This window comes from Bombina bombina, chromosome 3 (genome assembly GCF_027579735.1).
Source record: "Bombina bombina isolate aBomBom1 chromosome 3, aBomBom1.pri, whole genome shotgun sequence".
In the NCBI taxonomy this organism is placed as follows: domain Eukaryota; kingdom Metazoa; phylum Chordata; class Amphibia; order Anura; family Bombinatoridae; genus Bombina; species Bombina bombina.
This window is the reverse complement of record NC_069501.1, coordinates 546,073,022-546,091,234: the sequence shown is the minus strand read 5'-3', so window position 1 is coordinate 546,091,234 and position 18,213 is coordinate 546,073,022. Positions and strand designations below refer to the sequence as shown.

Below are 18,213 nucleotides of genomic sequence, written 5' to 3'. Positions count from 1 at the left end.
ACAAAACAGTGAATGAGAATGCTCACACAAGGGAAGAATAGGAAAACTACAGAGCTTATAGCAAGGATACAACTACAATATAGAAAGCGGGGAATACTACCCTTCAGTGGGTACATTATGTGATATTCACATGGTACAGATGCAATACAGAGAACAGATAATATTGCAGGCCTTATGTACAACAATATTTATACAATACACAGGAAAATCCTGCACCGCACAACTTACTCTTTAACAAATACAATATAGTGCTTATGCTGTAATATATAGAAACAATTGCCAATTATGTTATTTTTTTCCCTTCTAGGCTCTTTGGCCAATAAAGTGAAAAGGAAGGATACACTTGCCATGCGTTTAAATGGGAGGACAGGCTCTGAAGAGTCAAGCACAGAACTACCACATCGCAGCAGAGAGGAATGGAATCAGATACGGCAGCAAATTGGTACCCAACTGAACCGGAGACTGAGCCAGAGGCCTACAGCTGAGGAGCTGGAACAGAGGAATATCTTACTGCGTGAGTAGTATAATGACATTTTATCAGAGAATATGAGAGAAACATGTGGAAGGCATAAGTATAACTACCTAATATAAACAGAAGTAGTCAGTACTCACAACTACAGGAGCATTGCATGGTCACAATAGACATACATACATTTATTTATAAATATTTGTCACGCTGTCAAACTTTTTTATTATGACAGGTGGGTAAATGGCCTCTGTCCACTCCTTCCCATGCGTCTGAGGTGTTACACACTCATACTCACGGGCACACACTCCTAGCTATACCTCTTCCTTCCATCAGTTTATACTTATTTTGGAGTTAGAGCAGAGCTCTAATTCAGCCAATATAAGTGAAGTGTTTGTTATTTTGCACAGATGAACAAAGAAGTGGCACTACACCTTGTACATATCCAGTTTATCTAGTCCTGCTTGAGAATGATATTTTGTTGTATTATTTTTTTGTTTGATTATTTGTGGGAGTTTTAGGAATACATTTTTAAGTTTGCCTTTCTAGCCTTTTGACTAGTTATTTCACAAATTAATGCTTGGGTTGGAAAGACCACATCTGAGTCCCTGAACCAGTTACAGGAGCAAGAGACCCCTCATTTAAAAGAGGGACCTTGTTACCCTATAAGAGGTAGGTGATCACCATAAAAAAAATCAATAACCTGTTTGTTAGAGGGATGAATAAGCCCCCCCCCCCCCTCCTTTATATAAAAGGCCAGATTCTCCTCTTTTAAATAAAGGTTTACTCGCACCCTTTGATGGAAAAAGATCATGGTTAAAAATGGTGACCACTTGCCCCGCTAGAAATCATGTGGTTTGTAGTGGTGGTGGGATCTAATGCAGAACCACTATTTGATTTGATTAGAGGCTGTTAGACCCTTCATGTGAAAGGGAGAATTATTCTCTTAAATGAGGTCGCACCTCCTATAATTGTTAGGTGATTACTGTGGTAGTGTTATGTACCCATGCAGTGTTTTGATAAAAAAGACAAGAATGAGACCCAAATTAGGAAAAAGGGAGCCCCCTCTTTCCAATAAGGAGTATAATATATCTATCAATAGAGCAGAGGCCTCTTTTTCACTGGATGGGGTCACATAACCAGGTGGCAAGATTTTTCTTGTATGCACATTACCAATCAAAAGTGTATACAATACTGACATCTAGGATATCTACTTTAACAATAAACAAATGTTTTAAATACATACATACGCATACAGGTAATACTTCAAGAATGTATGTCATGTAGCCAGTGACAGAATACCTCTAGGACTGAATGAATTAGAGCTGCAACAACTAATCGTCATAATCCATAATAATCGATTATGAAAATAGTTGGTTTGCAATTACTTGGTCTGTGCACAACACCAGCAGCTTCACTCCGATGGGCTCCTGCACATGCTATTGTGTTTTATGGTTTTATCCTTAGCCTAAAGGACGTCTACAGACATCTACTTTTCACTTTTTCAGGACAGTATAAGTTTACAACTACCCCTGGCTTATGTTCAACCCAGATATAATAGTCATCGTTTGGATTGTTTATATTAAATCAGGTTATTTGGAACTATGCTTTTCATGATAGTGCCAAGCTTGTTATTTACACCTAGCCCCTAGATTGATGGGAGTTATTTAAATTGATGTGCACTATTATCTGTTTGCACAATTGTTAGCGTATTACTTGCTATTGCTGATTATATGTACTGTATAAATAAATGTGTAAGGCTTTGTCCTGTTATTGATATATAGTCCTTAGCGCTTTTGATTTGTTTTTTATTGTTTTTTTTTTTATATTTTTTATAAATTGTGAGTGATATGTACCTGATTTAACCTTTAAAAGTATATATTCTTTATTTTTAGAGCGGACTAGATATTTCTTTCATGTAATTAGCAAGAGTCCATGAGCTAGTGACGTATGGGATATACATTCCTACCAGGAGGGGCAAAGTTTCCCAAACCTCAAAATGCCTATAAATACACCCCTCATCACACCCACAAATCAGTTTTACAAACTTTGCCTCCCTTGGAGGTGGTGAAGTAAGTTTGTGCTAGATTCTTCGTTGATATGCGCTTCGCAGCAGGCTGGAGCCCGGTTTTCCTCTCAGTGTGCAGTGAATGTCAGAGGGATGTGAAGAGAGTATTGCCTATTTGAATTCAATGATCTCCTTCTACGGGGTCTATTTCATAGGTTCTCTGTTATCGGTCGTAGAGATTCATCTCTTACCTCCCTTTTCAGATCGACGATATACTCTTATATATACCATTACCTCTACTGATTCTCGTTTCAGTACTGGTTTGGCTTTCTACTACATGTAGAGGAGTGTCCTGGGGTAAGTAAGTCTTATTTTCTGTGACACTCTAAGCTATGGTTGGGCACTTTTTTATAAAGTTCTAAATATATGTATTCAAACATTTATTTGCCTTGACTCAGGATGTTCAACGTTCCTTATTTCAGACAGTCAGTTTCATATTTGGGATAATGCATATGAATAAATCAATTTTCTTACCTTAAAATTTGACTTTTTTCCCTGTGGGCTGTTAGGCTCGCGGGGGCTGAAAATGCTTCATTTTATTGCGTCATTCTTGGTGCGGACTTTTTTTGCGCAAAAAAAATTTCTGTTTCCGGCGTCATACGTGTCGCCGGAAGTTGCGTCATTTTTGATGTTTTTTTGCGCCAAAAGTGTCGGCGTTCCGGATGTGGCGTCATTTTTGGCGCCAAAAGCATTTAGGCGCCAAATAATGTGGGCGTCTTTTTTGGCGCTAAAAAAATATGGGCGTCACTATTGTCTCCACATTATTTAAGTCTCATTATTTATTGCTTCTGGTTGCTAGAAGCTTGTTCACTGGCATTTTTTCCCATTCCTGAAACTGTCATTTAAGGAATTTGTTCAATTTTGCTTTATATGTTGTTTTTTCTATTACATATTGCAAGATGTCCCACGTTAACACTGAGTCAGAAGATACTTCTGGAAAATCGCTGCCTGGTGCTGGATCTACCAAAGCTAAGTGTATCTGCTGTAAACTTATGGTATCTGTTCCTCCAGCTGTTGTTTGTACTGATTGTCATGACAAACTTGTTAATGCAGATAATATTTCCTTTAGTACTGTTACATTACCTGTTGCTGTTCCGTCAACATCTAATGCTCAGAGTGTTCCTGATAACATAAGAGATTTTGTTTCTAAATCCATTAAGAAGGCTATGTCTGTTATTCCTCCTTCTAGTAAACTTAAAAAGTCTTTTAAAACTTCTCATTTTTCAGATGAATTTTTAAATGAACATCATCATTCTGATTCTGATAATGGCTCTTCTGGTTCAGAGGATTCTGTCTCAGAGGTTGATGCTGATAAATCTTCATATTTATTTAAAATGGAATTTATTCGTTCTTTACTTAAAGAAGTCCTAATTGCATTAGAAATTGAGGATTCTAGTCCTCTTGATACTAAATCTAAACGTTTAGATAAGGTTTTTAAATCTCCTGTAGTTATTCCAGAAGTTTTTCCTGTCCCTGATGCTATTTCTGAAGTAATTTCCAGGGAATGGAATAATTTGGGTAATTCATTTACTCCTTCTAAACGTTTTAAGCAATTATATCCTGTGCCATCTGACAGATTAGAGTTTTGGGACAAAATCCCTAAGGTTGATGGGGCTGTCTCTACTCTTGCTAAGCATACTACTATTCCTACGGCAGATGGTACTTCCTTTAAGGATCCTTTAGATAGGAAAATTGAATCCTTTCTAAGAAAAGCTTACTTGTGTTCAGGTAATCTTCTTAGACCTGCTATATCTTTAGCGGATGTTGCTGCAGCTTCAACTTTTTGGTTAGAAGCTTTAGCGCAACAAGTAACAGATCATAATTCTCATAGCATTATTAATCTTCTTCAACATGCTAATAATTTTATTTGTGATGCCATCTTTGATATCATTAGAGTTGATGTCAGGTATATGTCTCTAGCTATTTTAGCTAGAAGAGCTTTATGGCTTCTAAGTCTACTCTGCTTTCCCTTTCTTTCCAGGGTAATAAATTATTTGGTTCTCAGTTGGATTCTATTATCTCAACTGTTACTGGAGGGAAAGGAACTTTTTTACCACAGGATAAAAAATCTAAAGGTCTAATAATCGTTTTTGTTCCTTTCGTCACAACAAGGAACAAAAGCCTGATCCTTCATCCTCAGGAGCGGTATCAGTTTGGAAACCATCTCCAGTCTGGAATAAATCCAAGCCTTTTAGAAAACCAAAGCCAGCTCCTAAGTCCACATGAAGGTGCGGCCCTCATTCCAGCTCAGCTGGTAGGGGGCAGATTACGTTTTTTCAAAGAAATTTGGATCAATTCCGTTCACAATCTTTGGATTCAGAACATTGTTTCAGAAGGGTACAGAATTGGCTTCAAGATAAGGCCTCCTGCAAAGAGATTTTTTCTTTCCCGTGTCCCAGTAAACCCAGCGAAGGCTCAAGCATTTCTGAATTATGTTTCAGATCTAGAGTTGGCTGGAGTAATTATGCCAGTTCCAGTTCTGGAACAGGGGCTGTGGTTTTATTCAAATCTCTTCATTGTACCAAAGAAGGAGAATTCCTTCAGACCAGTTCTGGATCTAAAAATATTGAATCGTTATGTAAGGATATCAACATTCAAAATGGTAACTGTAAGGACTATCCTGCCTTTTGTTCAGCAAGGGCATTATGTCTACAATAGATTTACAGGATGCATATCTGCATATTCCGATTCATTCAGATCACTATCAGTTTCTGAGATTCTCTTTCCTAGACAAGCATTACCAGTTTGTGGCTCTACCGTTTGGCCTAGCAACAGCTCCAAGAATTTTTACAAAGGTTCTCGGTGCCCTTCTGTCTGTAATCAGAGAACAGGGTATTGTGGTATTTCCTTATTTGGACGATATCTTGGTACTTGCTCAGTCTTCACATTTAGCAGAATCTCATACAAATCGTCTTGTGTTGTTTCTTCAAGATCATGGTTGGAGGATCAATTTACCAAAAAGTTCATTGATTCCTCAGACAAGGGTAACCTTTTTAGGTTTCCAGATAGATTCAGTGTCCATGACTCTGTCTTTGACAGACAAGAGACGTCTAAAATTGATATCAGCTTGTCGAAACCTTCAGTCACAATCATTCCCTTAGGTAGCCTTATGCATGGAAATTCTAGGTCTTATGACTGCTGCATCGGACACGATACCCTTTGCTCGTTTTCACATGCGACCTCTTCAGCTCTGTATGATGAACCAGTGGTGCAGGAATTATACAAAGATATCACAGTTAATATCTTTAAATCCGATTGTTCGACACTCTCTGACGTGGAGGACAGACCACCATCGTCTAGTTCAGGGGGCTTCTTTTGTTCTTCCATCCTGGACTGTGATCTCAACAGATGCGAGTCTGACAGGTTGGGGAGCTGTATGGGGGTCTCTGACAACGCAGGGGGTTTGGAAATCTCGGGAGGCGAGATTACCAATCAACATTTTGGAACTCCGTGCGATTTTCAGAGCTCTTCAGTCGTGGCCTCTTCTGAAGAGAGAATCGTTCATTTGTTTTCAGACGGACAATGTCACAGCCGTGGCATATGTCAATCATCAAGGAGGGACTCACAGTCCTCTGGCCATGAAAGAAGTATCTTGAATACTTGTATGGGCGGAATCCAGCTCCTGTCTAATTTCTGCGGTTCACATCCCAGGTATAGACAATTGGGAAGCGGATTATCTCAGCCGCCAGACGTTACATCCGGGCGAATGGTCTCTTCACCCAGAAGTTTTTTCTTCAGATTGTTCAAATCTGGGGACTTCCAAAAATAGATCTGATGGCTTCTCATCTAAACAAGAGGCTTCCCAGGTATCTGTCCAGATCCAGGGATCCTCAGGCGGAGGCAGTGGATGCATTGTCACTTCCTTGGAAGTATCATCCTGCCTATATCTTTCCGCCTCTAGTTCTTCTTCCAAGAGTAATCTCCAAGATTCTAAAGGAGCGTTAGTTTGTTCTGCTGGTGGCTCCAGCATGGCCTCACAGGTTTTGGTATGCGGATCTTGTTCGGATGGCTACTTGCCAACCTTGGACTCTTCCGTTAAGACCAGACCTTCTATCGCAAGGTCCTTTTTTTCCATCAGGATCTCAAATCATTAAATTTAAAGGTATGGAGATTGAGCACTTGATTCTCAGTCATAGAGGTTTCTCTGACTCATAATTATTTTCAGCGGAATTGGCTGTCTTTATTTTATCCCTTCCTCTCTAGCGACTCTTGCGTGGAAGTTCCACATCTTGGGTATTTATATCCCATACGTCACTAGCTCATGGACTCTTGCTAATTACATGAAAGAAAACCTAATTTATGTAAGAACTTACCTGATAAATTAATTTCTTTCATATTAGCAAGAGTCCATGAGGCCCACCCTTTTTATGGTGGTTATGATTTTTGTATAAAGCACAATTATTCCAATTCCTTATTTTTTATGCTTTTGCACTTTTTTCTTATCACCCCACTTCTTGGATATTCGTTAAACTGATTTGTGGGTGTGGTGAGGGGTGTATTTATAGGCATTTTAAGGTTTGGGAAACTTTGCCCCTCCTGGTAGGAATGTATATCCCATACGTCACTAGCTCATGGACTCTTGCTAATATGAAAGAAATTATTTTATCAGGTAAGTTCTTACATAAATTATGTTTTTCCCCTAACCTTATAGCTAGTTTTTTACCATTGCATATAGATATTCAAGATATTTTTATGTTAGAATGAAGTCAAGGGTTACTTTATTGAGAGGCCCCTTGCCAAGGTAGAAAACACTTAGCATTGGTGAAGAGCTAACAAAGATAAATATCCCACTTTGGTGAAATTGGCAAAACCCTACTTATACACCTCAACAGCCTTTTCTCTGCTGCAGGAAATATAGCTGCAAACAGAGAACCAGCCTCAGCCAGGAGCATGTGGACATGTTGATATTTTTGCATTTCAATGCAAAGTTTCTGAAAGAGTGAATAACAGAATGTTATTAACAGTTATAGTCTAACTCTTTCTAGTACTACCTCTTTTCAAACAGTTTTTGGTTTTGTTTAATTATAAAACTGTTCTCTGCTGCTTAAAAATTGGACAAACCATTGTGTTAATGTAAAGTTTTAGTCTGAAGTGTATATTTGTAACACTCAGTATATTGATTTTATTTAAAATATAGGAAACCATTATTGATTTTTTTTTTTATCCGATTAGTCGATTAATCGAAAAAATAATCTGCCGATTAATCGATTATTAAAATAATCGTTAGTTGCAGCCCTAGAATGAATATACATTTATTTATTTCTCTGCAGAGAAGAACGAAGCAGATAGGTTGGCAGAGAAACGTGAAATCAAAAGACGTCTCACGCGAAAGGTAACCGTGAATGTTTTTTTGTTGTTTTTTTTATGATAATTTCAGACCTTTTGCAGTGGAGTTTACTAACTGATATAGTCATGAGAGTTATAGAGACTGATAGATTTCAGGCTTCCCATTGTAAGAGTTTTTCTTTAAGAATGTTCTGCTGAAAAAAATTGGTCTACTGTGCCCTTAAAAAAAAAATATTTTAAAAAAAATTGAATGCACATCCAACAGTTGTTGCGTAACCCAGAAAAGAAAACAACAAATAGTGGGGAAATCTGATATTCAATCAGAACATATCAATTCACACAAGATTGCATCATTAAGGACATTATACAAAAGCAAATCAATAAATCCTAATTTCTCCAACATTGGTGTGTCTGGTCCACGGTGTCATCCATTACTTGTGGGAAATATTCTCTTCCCCAACAGGAAATGGCAAAGAGCACAGCAAAAGCTGTCCATATAGTCCCTCCCAGGCTCCGCCCCCCCCAGTCATTCTCTTTGCCGCTCTGAACAAGTAGCATCTTCACGGAGATGGTGAAGAGTATGTGGTGTTTAGCTGTAGTTTTTTATTCTTCTATCAAGAGTTTGTTATTTTAAAATAGTGCTGGTATGTACTATTTACTCTGAAACAGAATTGCTGGTATGTACTATTTACTCTGAAACAGAAAGAGATGAAGAGTTCTGTTTAAAAGAGGAGTATGATTTTAGCAGCAGTAACTAAAATCGATTGCTGTTCCCACACAGGACTGTTGAGCTGAGAGAACTTCAGTTGGGGGGAACAGTTTGCAGACTTTTCTGCTCAAGGTATGACTTGCCATTTTTCTAACAAGACTGTGTAATGCTGGAAGGCTGTCATTTTTCCCTCATGGGGATCGGTAAGCCATTTTCTTATTCTCAAACAGAATAAAGAGCTTATTATGGGCTATAAACAGGTAGACACTTTTAGGGGCTAAATCGATTGCTTTATTTAAGTATTATATGCAGTTTGAAGTTGAATTTCACACTTTTATAACATTGGGGAACGTTTTTAGCACCAGGCACTTGTTAAGACACCTTCCCAGTCAGGAAGGGCCTTTCTCTGTAGTAGGCAGAGCCTCATTTTCGCGCCATTACTGCGCAGTTACTTTTTATACGATTACACTTTCACATTATTTTTTCACTTTCATATATTTTTTATATAATTTTTCATAACTTTTCATATATATTTTTTCACAATTGGATCTTCAATGCATTTATAGGACTTCCACTTCTATACATCCTTAGGATTACAACTCAGGAGCTTCAAAGGATCATTTCATCATATGGACTGAATTCTAGGGACATATACACCTCAGAAGTGTTTTTTAGTTTACATTGTTTGATTTGTGCACACATTGTTGCTCACAATATTTTTGAGTTGTGCAGAAAAGGTTTTTAGGTTTTGAGATTTTATCTTTATTTATATTATTTATTTTTTATACACACATACATTTTTGTACACACACAATTTTCGGATCACATTTGTACTTGTATTTATCTGTGGTGTATATTTCAAGTGCTCACCGACAAGCTATTGTAAATCTCATTTGAAACCGTTTATTCTATTCTTTTACACAACCTCATATTTTTATTTATCACCAAGCTCACTTATTTACACATCACACCTACCACACATGTTATGTTAAAGTGACATTCTTGTACCTATGTTAAAGTGACATTCTTGTACTTATATCACTGTGCAAAATACGCCAGTGAAACAACTTACCATATCATAATCAGACAACTATATTTATTTATTTATTTTAGATTGCCTTAGGCCATATCTTCTTAGAATTGTGGCCACATGGATCCATGTACTTAACTGTCGTTTTTAATTTGTGAGATTGTATTTAATAGTTTTAATTATATATTTAATTGTTTTAACTATATAACGTCTGTTTTTATTGTGCAACATTGTATACGCTTTTCGTGCTAATTGTAATAAATATTTTGTGTCATATATACTATAACCAACTTCTAGATTTATTCCTATGATACATACACATAGAGACCATTCTAACACTCAACAAATGCTATACGAACCTAAGATCTAGCATTACATATATCAGACCCTGCCTTTTTTTGGCGCTCCTCTCTATTTATTCTGTTTTAAACACTGTAGAGCAGGAGGGCGCTGATGATAATTTTTCTGTCATACCCTCACACCAATCTGAAGTGGCAGTGAGGGAGGGTTTGTCAGATGGGGAAATTTCTGACAGGAAGAATTTCTCAGCAGGCAGAACCTGATGTTGTGACATTTAAATTTAAATTAGAGCATCTCCGTGGATTACTTAAGGAGGTGCTTTCTACTCTGGATGATTGTGACAATCTGGTCATCCCAGAAAAATTGTGCAAGATGGACAAGTTCCTTGAGGTCCCGGTGCACCCTGATGCTTTCCCGATACCTAAATGGATGGCGGACATAGTGAATAAGGAATGGGAGAAGCCAGGCATACCTTTTTGTCCCTCCTCCTATATTTAAGAAATTGTTCCCTATGGTCGACCCCAGGAAGGACACATGGCAAACAGTCCCTAAGGTTGAGGGGGCGGTTTCTACTCTAGCCAAGCGCACGACCATTCCTATGGAGGACAATTGTGCTTTCAAAGATCCTATGGATAAAAAAATTGGAGGGTTTGTTTAAAAAGATTTTTGTTCAGCAAGGTTACCTCCTTCAACCTATTTCGTGCATTATTCCTGTCACTACAGCGGCGTGGTTCTGGTTCGAGGAACTGGAAAAGTCGCTCAGTAGGGAGACTCCGTATGAGGAAGTCATGGACAGAATTCACGCACTTAAGTTAGCTAATTCCTTTATTTTAGACGCCGCTTTGCAGTTAGCGAGGTTATCGGCGAAAAATTCAGGGTTTGCAATTGTGGCGCGCAGAGCGCTCTGGCTAAAGTCTTGTTCGGCGGATGTATCTTCCAAGACAAAATTGCTTAATATCCCTTTCAAAGGTAAGACCCTTTTTGGGCCAGAATTGAAAAAGATTATTTCAGACATCACTGGGGGAAAGGGCCATGCCCTCCCACAAGATAAACCTTTCAAGGCTAAGAATAAGTCCAATTTTCGTTCCTTTCGCAATTTCAGGAACGGACCGGCTTCCAACTCGGCAGCCTCTAGACAAGAGGGTAACGCCTCCCAGTCTAAACCCGCTTGGAAACCAATGCAAGGCTGGAACAAGGGTAAACGGGCCAAGAAGCCTGCTGCTGCTACCAAAACAGCATGAAGGGGTAGCCCCCAATCCGGGACCGGATCTTGTAGGGGGCAGACTCTCTCTCTTCGCTCAGGCTTGGGCAAGAGATGTTCAGGATCCCTGGGCACTAGAAATAGTCTCTCAGGGTTATCTCCTGGAATTCAAGGAACTACCCCCAAGGGGAAGGTTCCACATGTCTCACTTATCTTCAAACCAAATAAAGAGACAGGCATTCTTACATTGTGTAGAAGACCTGTTAAAAATGGGAGTGATACACCCAGTTCCAACTGTGGAACAAGGTCAGGGGTTTTACTCAAATCTGTTTGTAGTTCACAAAAAAAGAGGGAACTTTCAGACCAATTCTGGATTTAAAAATTCTAAACAAATTTCTCAGAGTTCCATCGTTCAAAATGGAAACCATTCGAACAATTTTACCTACAATCCAGGAGGGTCAATTTATGACTACCATGGATTTAAAGGATGCGTATCTACATATTCCTATCCACAAAGATCATCAGTTCCTAAGGTTCGCCTTTCTGGACAAGCATTACCAGTTCGTGGCTCTCCCATTCGGGCTAGCCACTGCTCCAAGGATTTTCTCAAAGGTGCTAGGGTCCCTTCTAGCGGTTCTAAGACCAAGGGGTATTGCAGTGGCACCTTATCTGGACGACATTCTAATCCAAGCGTCGTCTCTTTCCAAAGCAAAGGCTCATACAGACATTGTTCTAGCCTTTCTCAGATCTCACGGGTGGAAGGTGAACGTAGAAAAGAGTTCCCTGTCTCCGTCGACAAGAGTTCCCTTCTTGGGAACGATAATAGATTCTTTAAAAATGAAGATCTTCCTAAACGCTTGTCAAGTTCTTCACTCTATTCTGCAGCCTTCCATAGCTCAGTGCATGGAAGTAGTAGGGTTGATGGTTGCAGCAATGGACATAGTTCCTTTTGCTCGAATTCATCTAAGACCATTACAACTGTGCATGCTCAAGCAGTGGAATGGGGACTATACAGACTTGTCTCCAATGATTCAAGTAGACCAGATAACCAGAGACTCACTCTGTTGGTGGTTGACCCAGGATCACCTGTCCCAGGGAATGAGTTTCCGCAGACCAGAGTGGGTCATTGTCATGACCGACGCCAGTCTATTAGGCTGGGGCGCGGTCTGGGATTCTCTGAAAGCTCAGGGTCTATGGTCTCGGGAAGAGTCTCTTCTCCCGATAAACATTCTGGAACTGAGAGCGATATTCAATGCTCTCCGGGCTTGGCCTCAACTAGCGAAGGCCGGATTCATAAGATTCCAGTCGGACAACATGACGACTGTAGCTTACATCAACTATCAGGGGGGAACAAGGAGTTCCTTGGCGATGAGAGAGGTGTCCAAAATCATCAAATGGGCGGAGGATCACTCCTGCCACCTATCTGCAATCCACATCCCAGGAGTAGACAACTGGGAGGCGGATTATCTGAGTCGTCAGACTTTTCATCCGGGGGAGTGGGAACTTCACCCGGAGGTGTTTGCCCAGTTGACTCAATTATGGGGCATTCCAGACATGGATTTGATGGCGTCTCGTCAGAACTTCAAGGTTCCTTGCTACGGGTCCAGATCCAGGGATCCCAAGGCGACTCTAGTGGATGCATTAGTGGCGCCTTGGTCGTTCAACCTAGCTTATGCGTTTCCACCGTTCCCTCTCCTTCCCAGGCTTGTAGCCAGCATCAAACAGGAGAAGGCCTCAGTGATTCTGATAGCTCCTGCGTGGCCACGCAGGACTTGGTATGCAGACCTGGTGAATATGTCATCGGCTCCACCATGGAAGCTACCTTTGAGACAGGATCTTCTAGTACAAGGTCCATTCGAACATCCAAATCTAGTTTCTCTCCAGCTGACTGCTTGGAAATTGAACGCTTGATTTTATCAAAGCGCGGGTTTTCAGATTCAGTGATAGATACTCTGGTCCAAGCCAGAAAACCTGTGACTAGAAAGATTTACCATAAAATATGGAAAAGATATATCTGTTGGTGTGAATCCAAGGGATTCTCATGGAGTAAGATTAAAATTCCCAGGATCCTCTCCTTTCTCCAAGAAGGTTTGGATAAGGGATTGTCTGCGAGTTCTCTAAAAGGGCAGATTTCTGCTTTATCTGTCTTGTTACACAAACGACTGGCAGCTGTGCCAGATGTACAAGCTTTTGTACAGGCTTTGGTCAGAATCAAGCCTGTTTACAGACCTTTGACTCCTCCCTGGAGTCTAAATTTAGTTCTTTCAGTTCTTCAAGGGGTTCCGTTTGAACCCTTACATTCCATAGATATCAAGTTACTATCTTGGAAAGTTCTGTTTTTGGTTGCTATTTCTTCTGCTAGAAGAGTTTCTGAACTATCTGCTTTGCAGTGTGATCCACCCTATCTGGTGTTCCATTCAGATAAGGTTGTTTTGCGTACCAAGCCTGGTTTTCTTCCAAAAGTTGTTTCCAACAAGAATATTAACCAGGAAATAGTTGTTCCTTCTTTGTGTCCGAATCCAGTTTCAAAGAAGGAACGTTTGTTACACAATTTAGATGTAGTCCGTGCTTTAAAGTTCTATTTAGAAGCAACAAAGGATTTCAGACAAACTTCTTCCTTGTTTGTCGTTTATTCTGGTAAGAGGAGAGGACAAAAAGCTACTGCTACCTTTCTTTCTTTCTGGCTGAAAAGCATCATCCGATTGGCTTATGAGACTGCCGGACGGCAGCCTCCTGAACGAATCACAGCTCACTCTACTAGGGCTGTGGCTTCCACATGGGCCTTTAAGAACGAGGCTTCTGTTGATCAGATATGTAAGGCAGCGACTTGGTCTTCTCTGCATACTTTTGCTTCTTCGGAGGCTATTTTTGGGGGAGAGGTTTTGCAAGCCGTGGTTCCTTCTGTTTAGGTAATCTGATTTGCTCCCTCCCTTCATCCGTGTCCTAAAGCTTTGGTATTGGTTCCCACAAGTAATGGATGACGCCGTGGACCGGACACACCAATGTTGGAGAAAACAGAATTTATGCTTACCTGATAAATTTTCTCCAACGGTGTGTCCGGTCCACGGCCCGCCCTGGTTTTTTTAATCAGGTTTGAAGAATTTCTTTCTCTATACACTACAGTCACCACAGCACCCTATAGTTTCTCTTTTTTTCTCCTAACCGTCGGTCAAATGACTGGGGGGGCGGAGCCTGGGAGGGACTATATGGACAGCTTTTGCTGTGCTCTTTGCCATTTCCTGTTGGGGAAGAGAATATTTCCCACAAGTAATGGATGACGCCGTGGACCGGACACACCGTTGGAGAAAGTAATTTATCAGGTAAGCATAAATTCTGTTTTTTCTCATAGAAAACGCTTAGACCCATCAGCTCACTTCAGGCCAGCCACGTGATAACAGCAGTGTATGTTGTTAGGCAATAATATCAGTGCAACTGGGCCAAAACATTTTATTAACAAAAAATAAAACCATATTAAATTAAATGAGTGAGGGCAGGTCAATATAAGCATGTTTACTAATTAGCTGATTATTTCACTTGTGCTCCACTTCAGATATCCTGCACATCTGGCCTGTTGGGGAGGCTTAAGGGCAAGTTTTAAAACCTCTACTCTAGACATAACATTGTACAAACAGTGTAGATATTGCAGCTGCCAATAATGTATATAATCTGGACTAATCAGTGGCACCTCATGTTAGCATTAAATACGCAACTGTAGCTGGTCTGTCTACTGTACCCTTACTACCTTAGTATATATAATTACAGGGTAGTAAGAAATTATGAGTTTATTAAATTGCTTATATAATGCGTATACTTTGTAGAGAAATTAATTATAAGTATCCTTTTTTTTTTCCTCATAATTCAAAATGAGAGCTTTCAGATTTAAAAGGAGTTAACCACTGCCTTAAAAATGTTTGGTAAAAATGTCATGTACGTATTTAGATAAAGATTATGTAAGTATATCCGTATCTGACTATATCCCCTGTTTTCTTTGTTTTCCAGCTCAGTCAGAGGCCCACAGTTGCCGAACTGTTGGAGAGAAAAATACTTCGGTTTAATGAATATGTGGAGGTAACGGATGCGCACGACTATGACAGAAGGGCAGACAAACCATGGACTAAGCTAACACCTGCAGATAAGGTGAGGTAGTGTTTAGTGTTTTTGTCAATGCCGCTTCTCTAACACATACATAATGGCACACATTGACAAGGGGAGCATCCGCACGACTTTTTAAAACAGAATATTTTCTTTTATAGCTTAACTATTTATTTGACCAAATGTAATGTCCTACCATCTGTTTTCATTTATATCAAAGGCTGCAATACGCAAGGAACTTAACGAGTTTAAGAGCTCAGAAATGCAAGTTCATGCAGAAAGTAAACACTACACCAGGTGAGTAGTCTTCTTCAGGTCCTTACGCGATAGATTACCCTCCAGTGACCTTAGATAACCACCTGTTTTTATACTTCCAGTTTGTTGGTCCATATCTTAATTAATATTTAATAATGGTTCTTTTGTTTGCAGGTTCCATCGGCCTTAACCTGCTGCCTGGGTGCAGAGATATTAATATGGGGCAAAAAGCACTTATTACTGGCCTCTCTATTCTGTGCCAACAACAAGACATGACCACTGGCAGTCCTTATTCCTGCACCTAATTAAGATGTCTGAAAAGCAATACAGGATTATAAGAAGCTCCCATGACCCTTCTGTGCTTCCCTACTGCCTCTTTCTGTAAAGTGGACATTGGAGATATAACTGGAACCCTCAGAAACCCTTGAAATGATGGACCACAACGAAATTATTCCTTCACAACTTGGATACTGCAGATAACTTTATTTCCCTTCATAACTTAGGTACACTGTCGGCTAACAGTGGTTGCAGTTCCCAGGTGCCTTATTGCGGGAGAAAATACGGGACTAAGGCTGGCCCTTTCTCCAGGATTTTTATGAAATTTAACAGCACCCTACAAAGTGGCAGCTCTTGTACTCCCTGGCAGGGCTGGGGTCATACTGTCATTCTTTGAGGTGCTTCAGGAGTTGCAATACTGCTCAGGGATTAATTTATCATGCAGAATGTGGGATGTAAAACGATTGATTGTGATCTATGCATTTTATGCCTTTGCTCCCCAAATCTGCTTACTCTGCAGCTGCTGCTCATACACCCAAGGCCTATACAGGTGTCATATACCCTGTGACCCCACTACATACCTTAACAATGCATATGGGGTTGATTCTTAACTAGGACTTCACTAAAGACCCTATTGACATGTAACGGTTAATAACAAAATATATCATTAATCTATTGAACTCTATTTCCTTGTTCAAACTGAGGAGATGGTTCTATAGAAAGAGAGAACTTTTTTATATATATATATATATATTGGGTTTTTTTGTTTTTTTTAAATCATGGTTGGAAGTGGAATATAGGAAGGATTATCAAAATACAAACGGTTAATTAACACTACGCCTTATACTAAACCTTTAGTGTGCATTATTGAAACTTTCTGGTCTTGAGGGGCCCTCTGAATTTTTAAATGTGTGTGTTTCCATATACACCAAACTGCTCTCCCTATGACATTACTGACAGGCACTCTCAACTGGAATTTTACGTCCGTATGTATGTGCATATGTGTATATATATATGTATGTGTGTGTGTGTGTGTGTATGTATGTATGTATGTATGTATATATATATATATATATATATATATATATATATATATATATATATATATATATATATATATAAATGTGGATAGGATCAGCGTCTGTATATCCGTTTGACTAGATCTGAATTTTAATGATAAAAATAAAACAGAACAAATTATTTTAGAAAAAACATGTGTTTTTTTTTTGTTTGTTTTTTGTTTTTTTAATTAAAGGGACATATAACAGTATGAACTAACATACATTTCTAAATATATAATGCCAGCCACTTTAATTCAGGCATTGTTTTGTTTGCAGCAAGTTCCCCCCCTAAGCATTTCCATGTGTGGAAGGTGCTATCCAGACCATAGCTTCAGCAGAATGAACACATGCACGGTAGGAGGCACAGTCACATTATACCAGACTAAAGCAGTGCACAGTAAATTGCTGAAGCTTTCACAAAACACTTGACATTATCCCCATGGAAACAAACAAGCCTCTTGGCAACAAACAATAGCAGTACCTACTGTCCCTATTCAACTCCCCCTTACTTGCAAGTAATTATCTTCACATGCATACTTTGTTACTTGACACTACAAGGTGTGGAGTATGAAACTGATAAGGGGGGTGGAGCAGGCTTCACTTGGCAACACTAAAGTGTAAGTAATTTTGCAGATTTTTGGAAATTTTTGTTTGTTTTTTTTACACTATTTATTAACACACAATTTTACTTCAGTTGACCCTGTTGAATATGCACATAACTCAAAATGTTTTATGGCACTTTAAGTACATTGAAAACTACATGATATAATTATTTGGAAATATAGAGATCAATGAGCACATTACATTTCTTTCATGTAATTAGCAAGAGTCCATGAGCTAGTGACGTATGGGATATACATTCCTACCAGGAGGGGCAAAGTTTCCCAAACCTCAAAATGCCTATAAATACACCCCTCACCACACCCACAAATCAGTTTAATATATGTGTTTAAACATTTATTTGCCTTGATTCAGGATGTTCAACGTTCCTTATTTTCAGACAGTCAGTTTCATATTTGGGATAATGCATATGAATAATTCAATTTTTTCTTACCTTAAAATTTGACTTTTTTTCCTGTGGGCTGTTAGGCTCACGGGGGCTGAAAATGCTTCATTTTATTGCGTCATTCTTGGCGCGGACTTTCTTGGCGCAAAAATTTTTTTGACGTTTTTGCGCCAAAAAATGTCGGCGTTACCGGATGTGGCGCCATTTTTTGCGCCAAAAGCATTTAGGCGCCAAATAATGTGGGCGGCTTTTTTGTCGCTAAAAAATTCGAGCGTCATTGTTGTCTCCACAATATTTAAGTCTCATTATTTATTGCTTCTGGTTGCTAGAAGCTTGTTCATTGGCATTTTTTTCCCATTCCTGAAACTGTCATTTAAGGAATTTGATCAATTTTGCTTTATATGTTGTTTTTTCTATTACATATTGCAAGATGTCTCCAATGGACTCTGAATCAGAAGCCACT

At 39.3% G+C, this 18,213-nt stretch overlaps 1 protein-coding gene across 2 annotated transcripts in view; it reads left to right on the top strand.

Moving 5' to 3' along the window:
- Nucleotides 1-16,895, top strand: part of PHACTR4 (phosphatase and actin regulator 4) — a 404,839-nt gene extending 387,944 nt beyond the window's left edge. For both annotated transcript variants that reach the window (XM_053707046.1, XM_053707045.1), the window contains 5 exons: nucleotides 308-514; nucleotides 7,805-7,866; nucleotides 15,060-15,197; nucleotides 15,373-15,449; nucleotides 15,582-16,895. In XM_053707046.1, coding sequence (XP_053563021.1) covers nucleotides 308-514; nucleotides 7,805-7,866; nucleotides 15,060-15,197; nucleotides 15,373-15,449; nucleotides 15,582-15,597 — 500 coding nt within the window. In that variant the 3' untranslated portion in view covers nucleotides 15,598-16,895. The remainder of the gene's footprint in view (nucleotides 1-307; nucleotides 515-7,804; nucleotides 7,867-15,059; nucleotides 15,198-15,372; nucleotides 15,450-15,581) is intronic.
- Nucleotides 16,896-18,213: the final 1,318 nt, after the last annotated feature.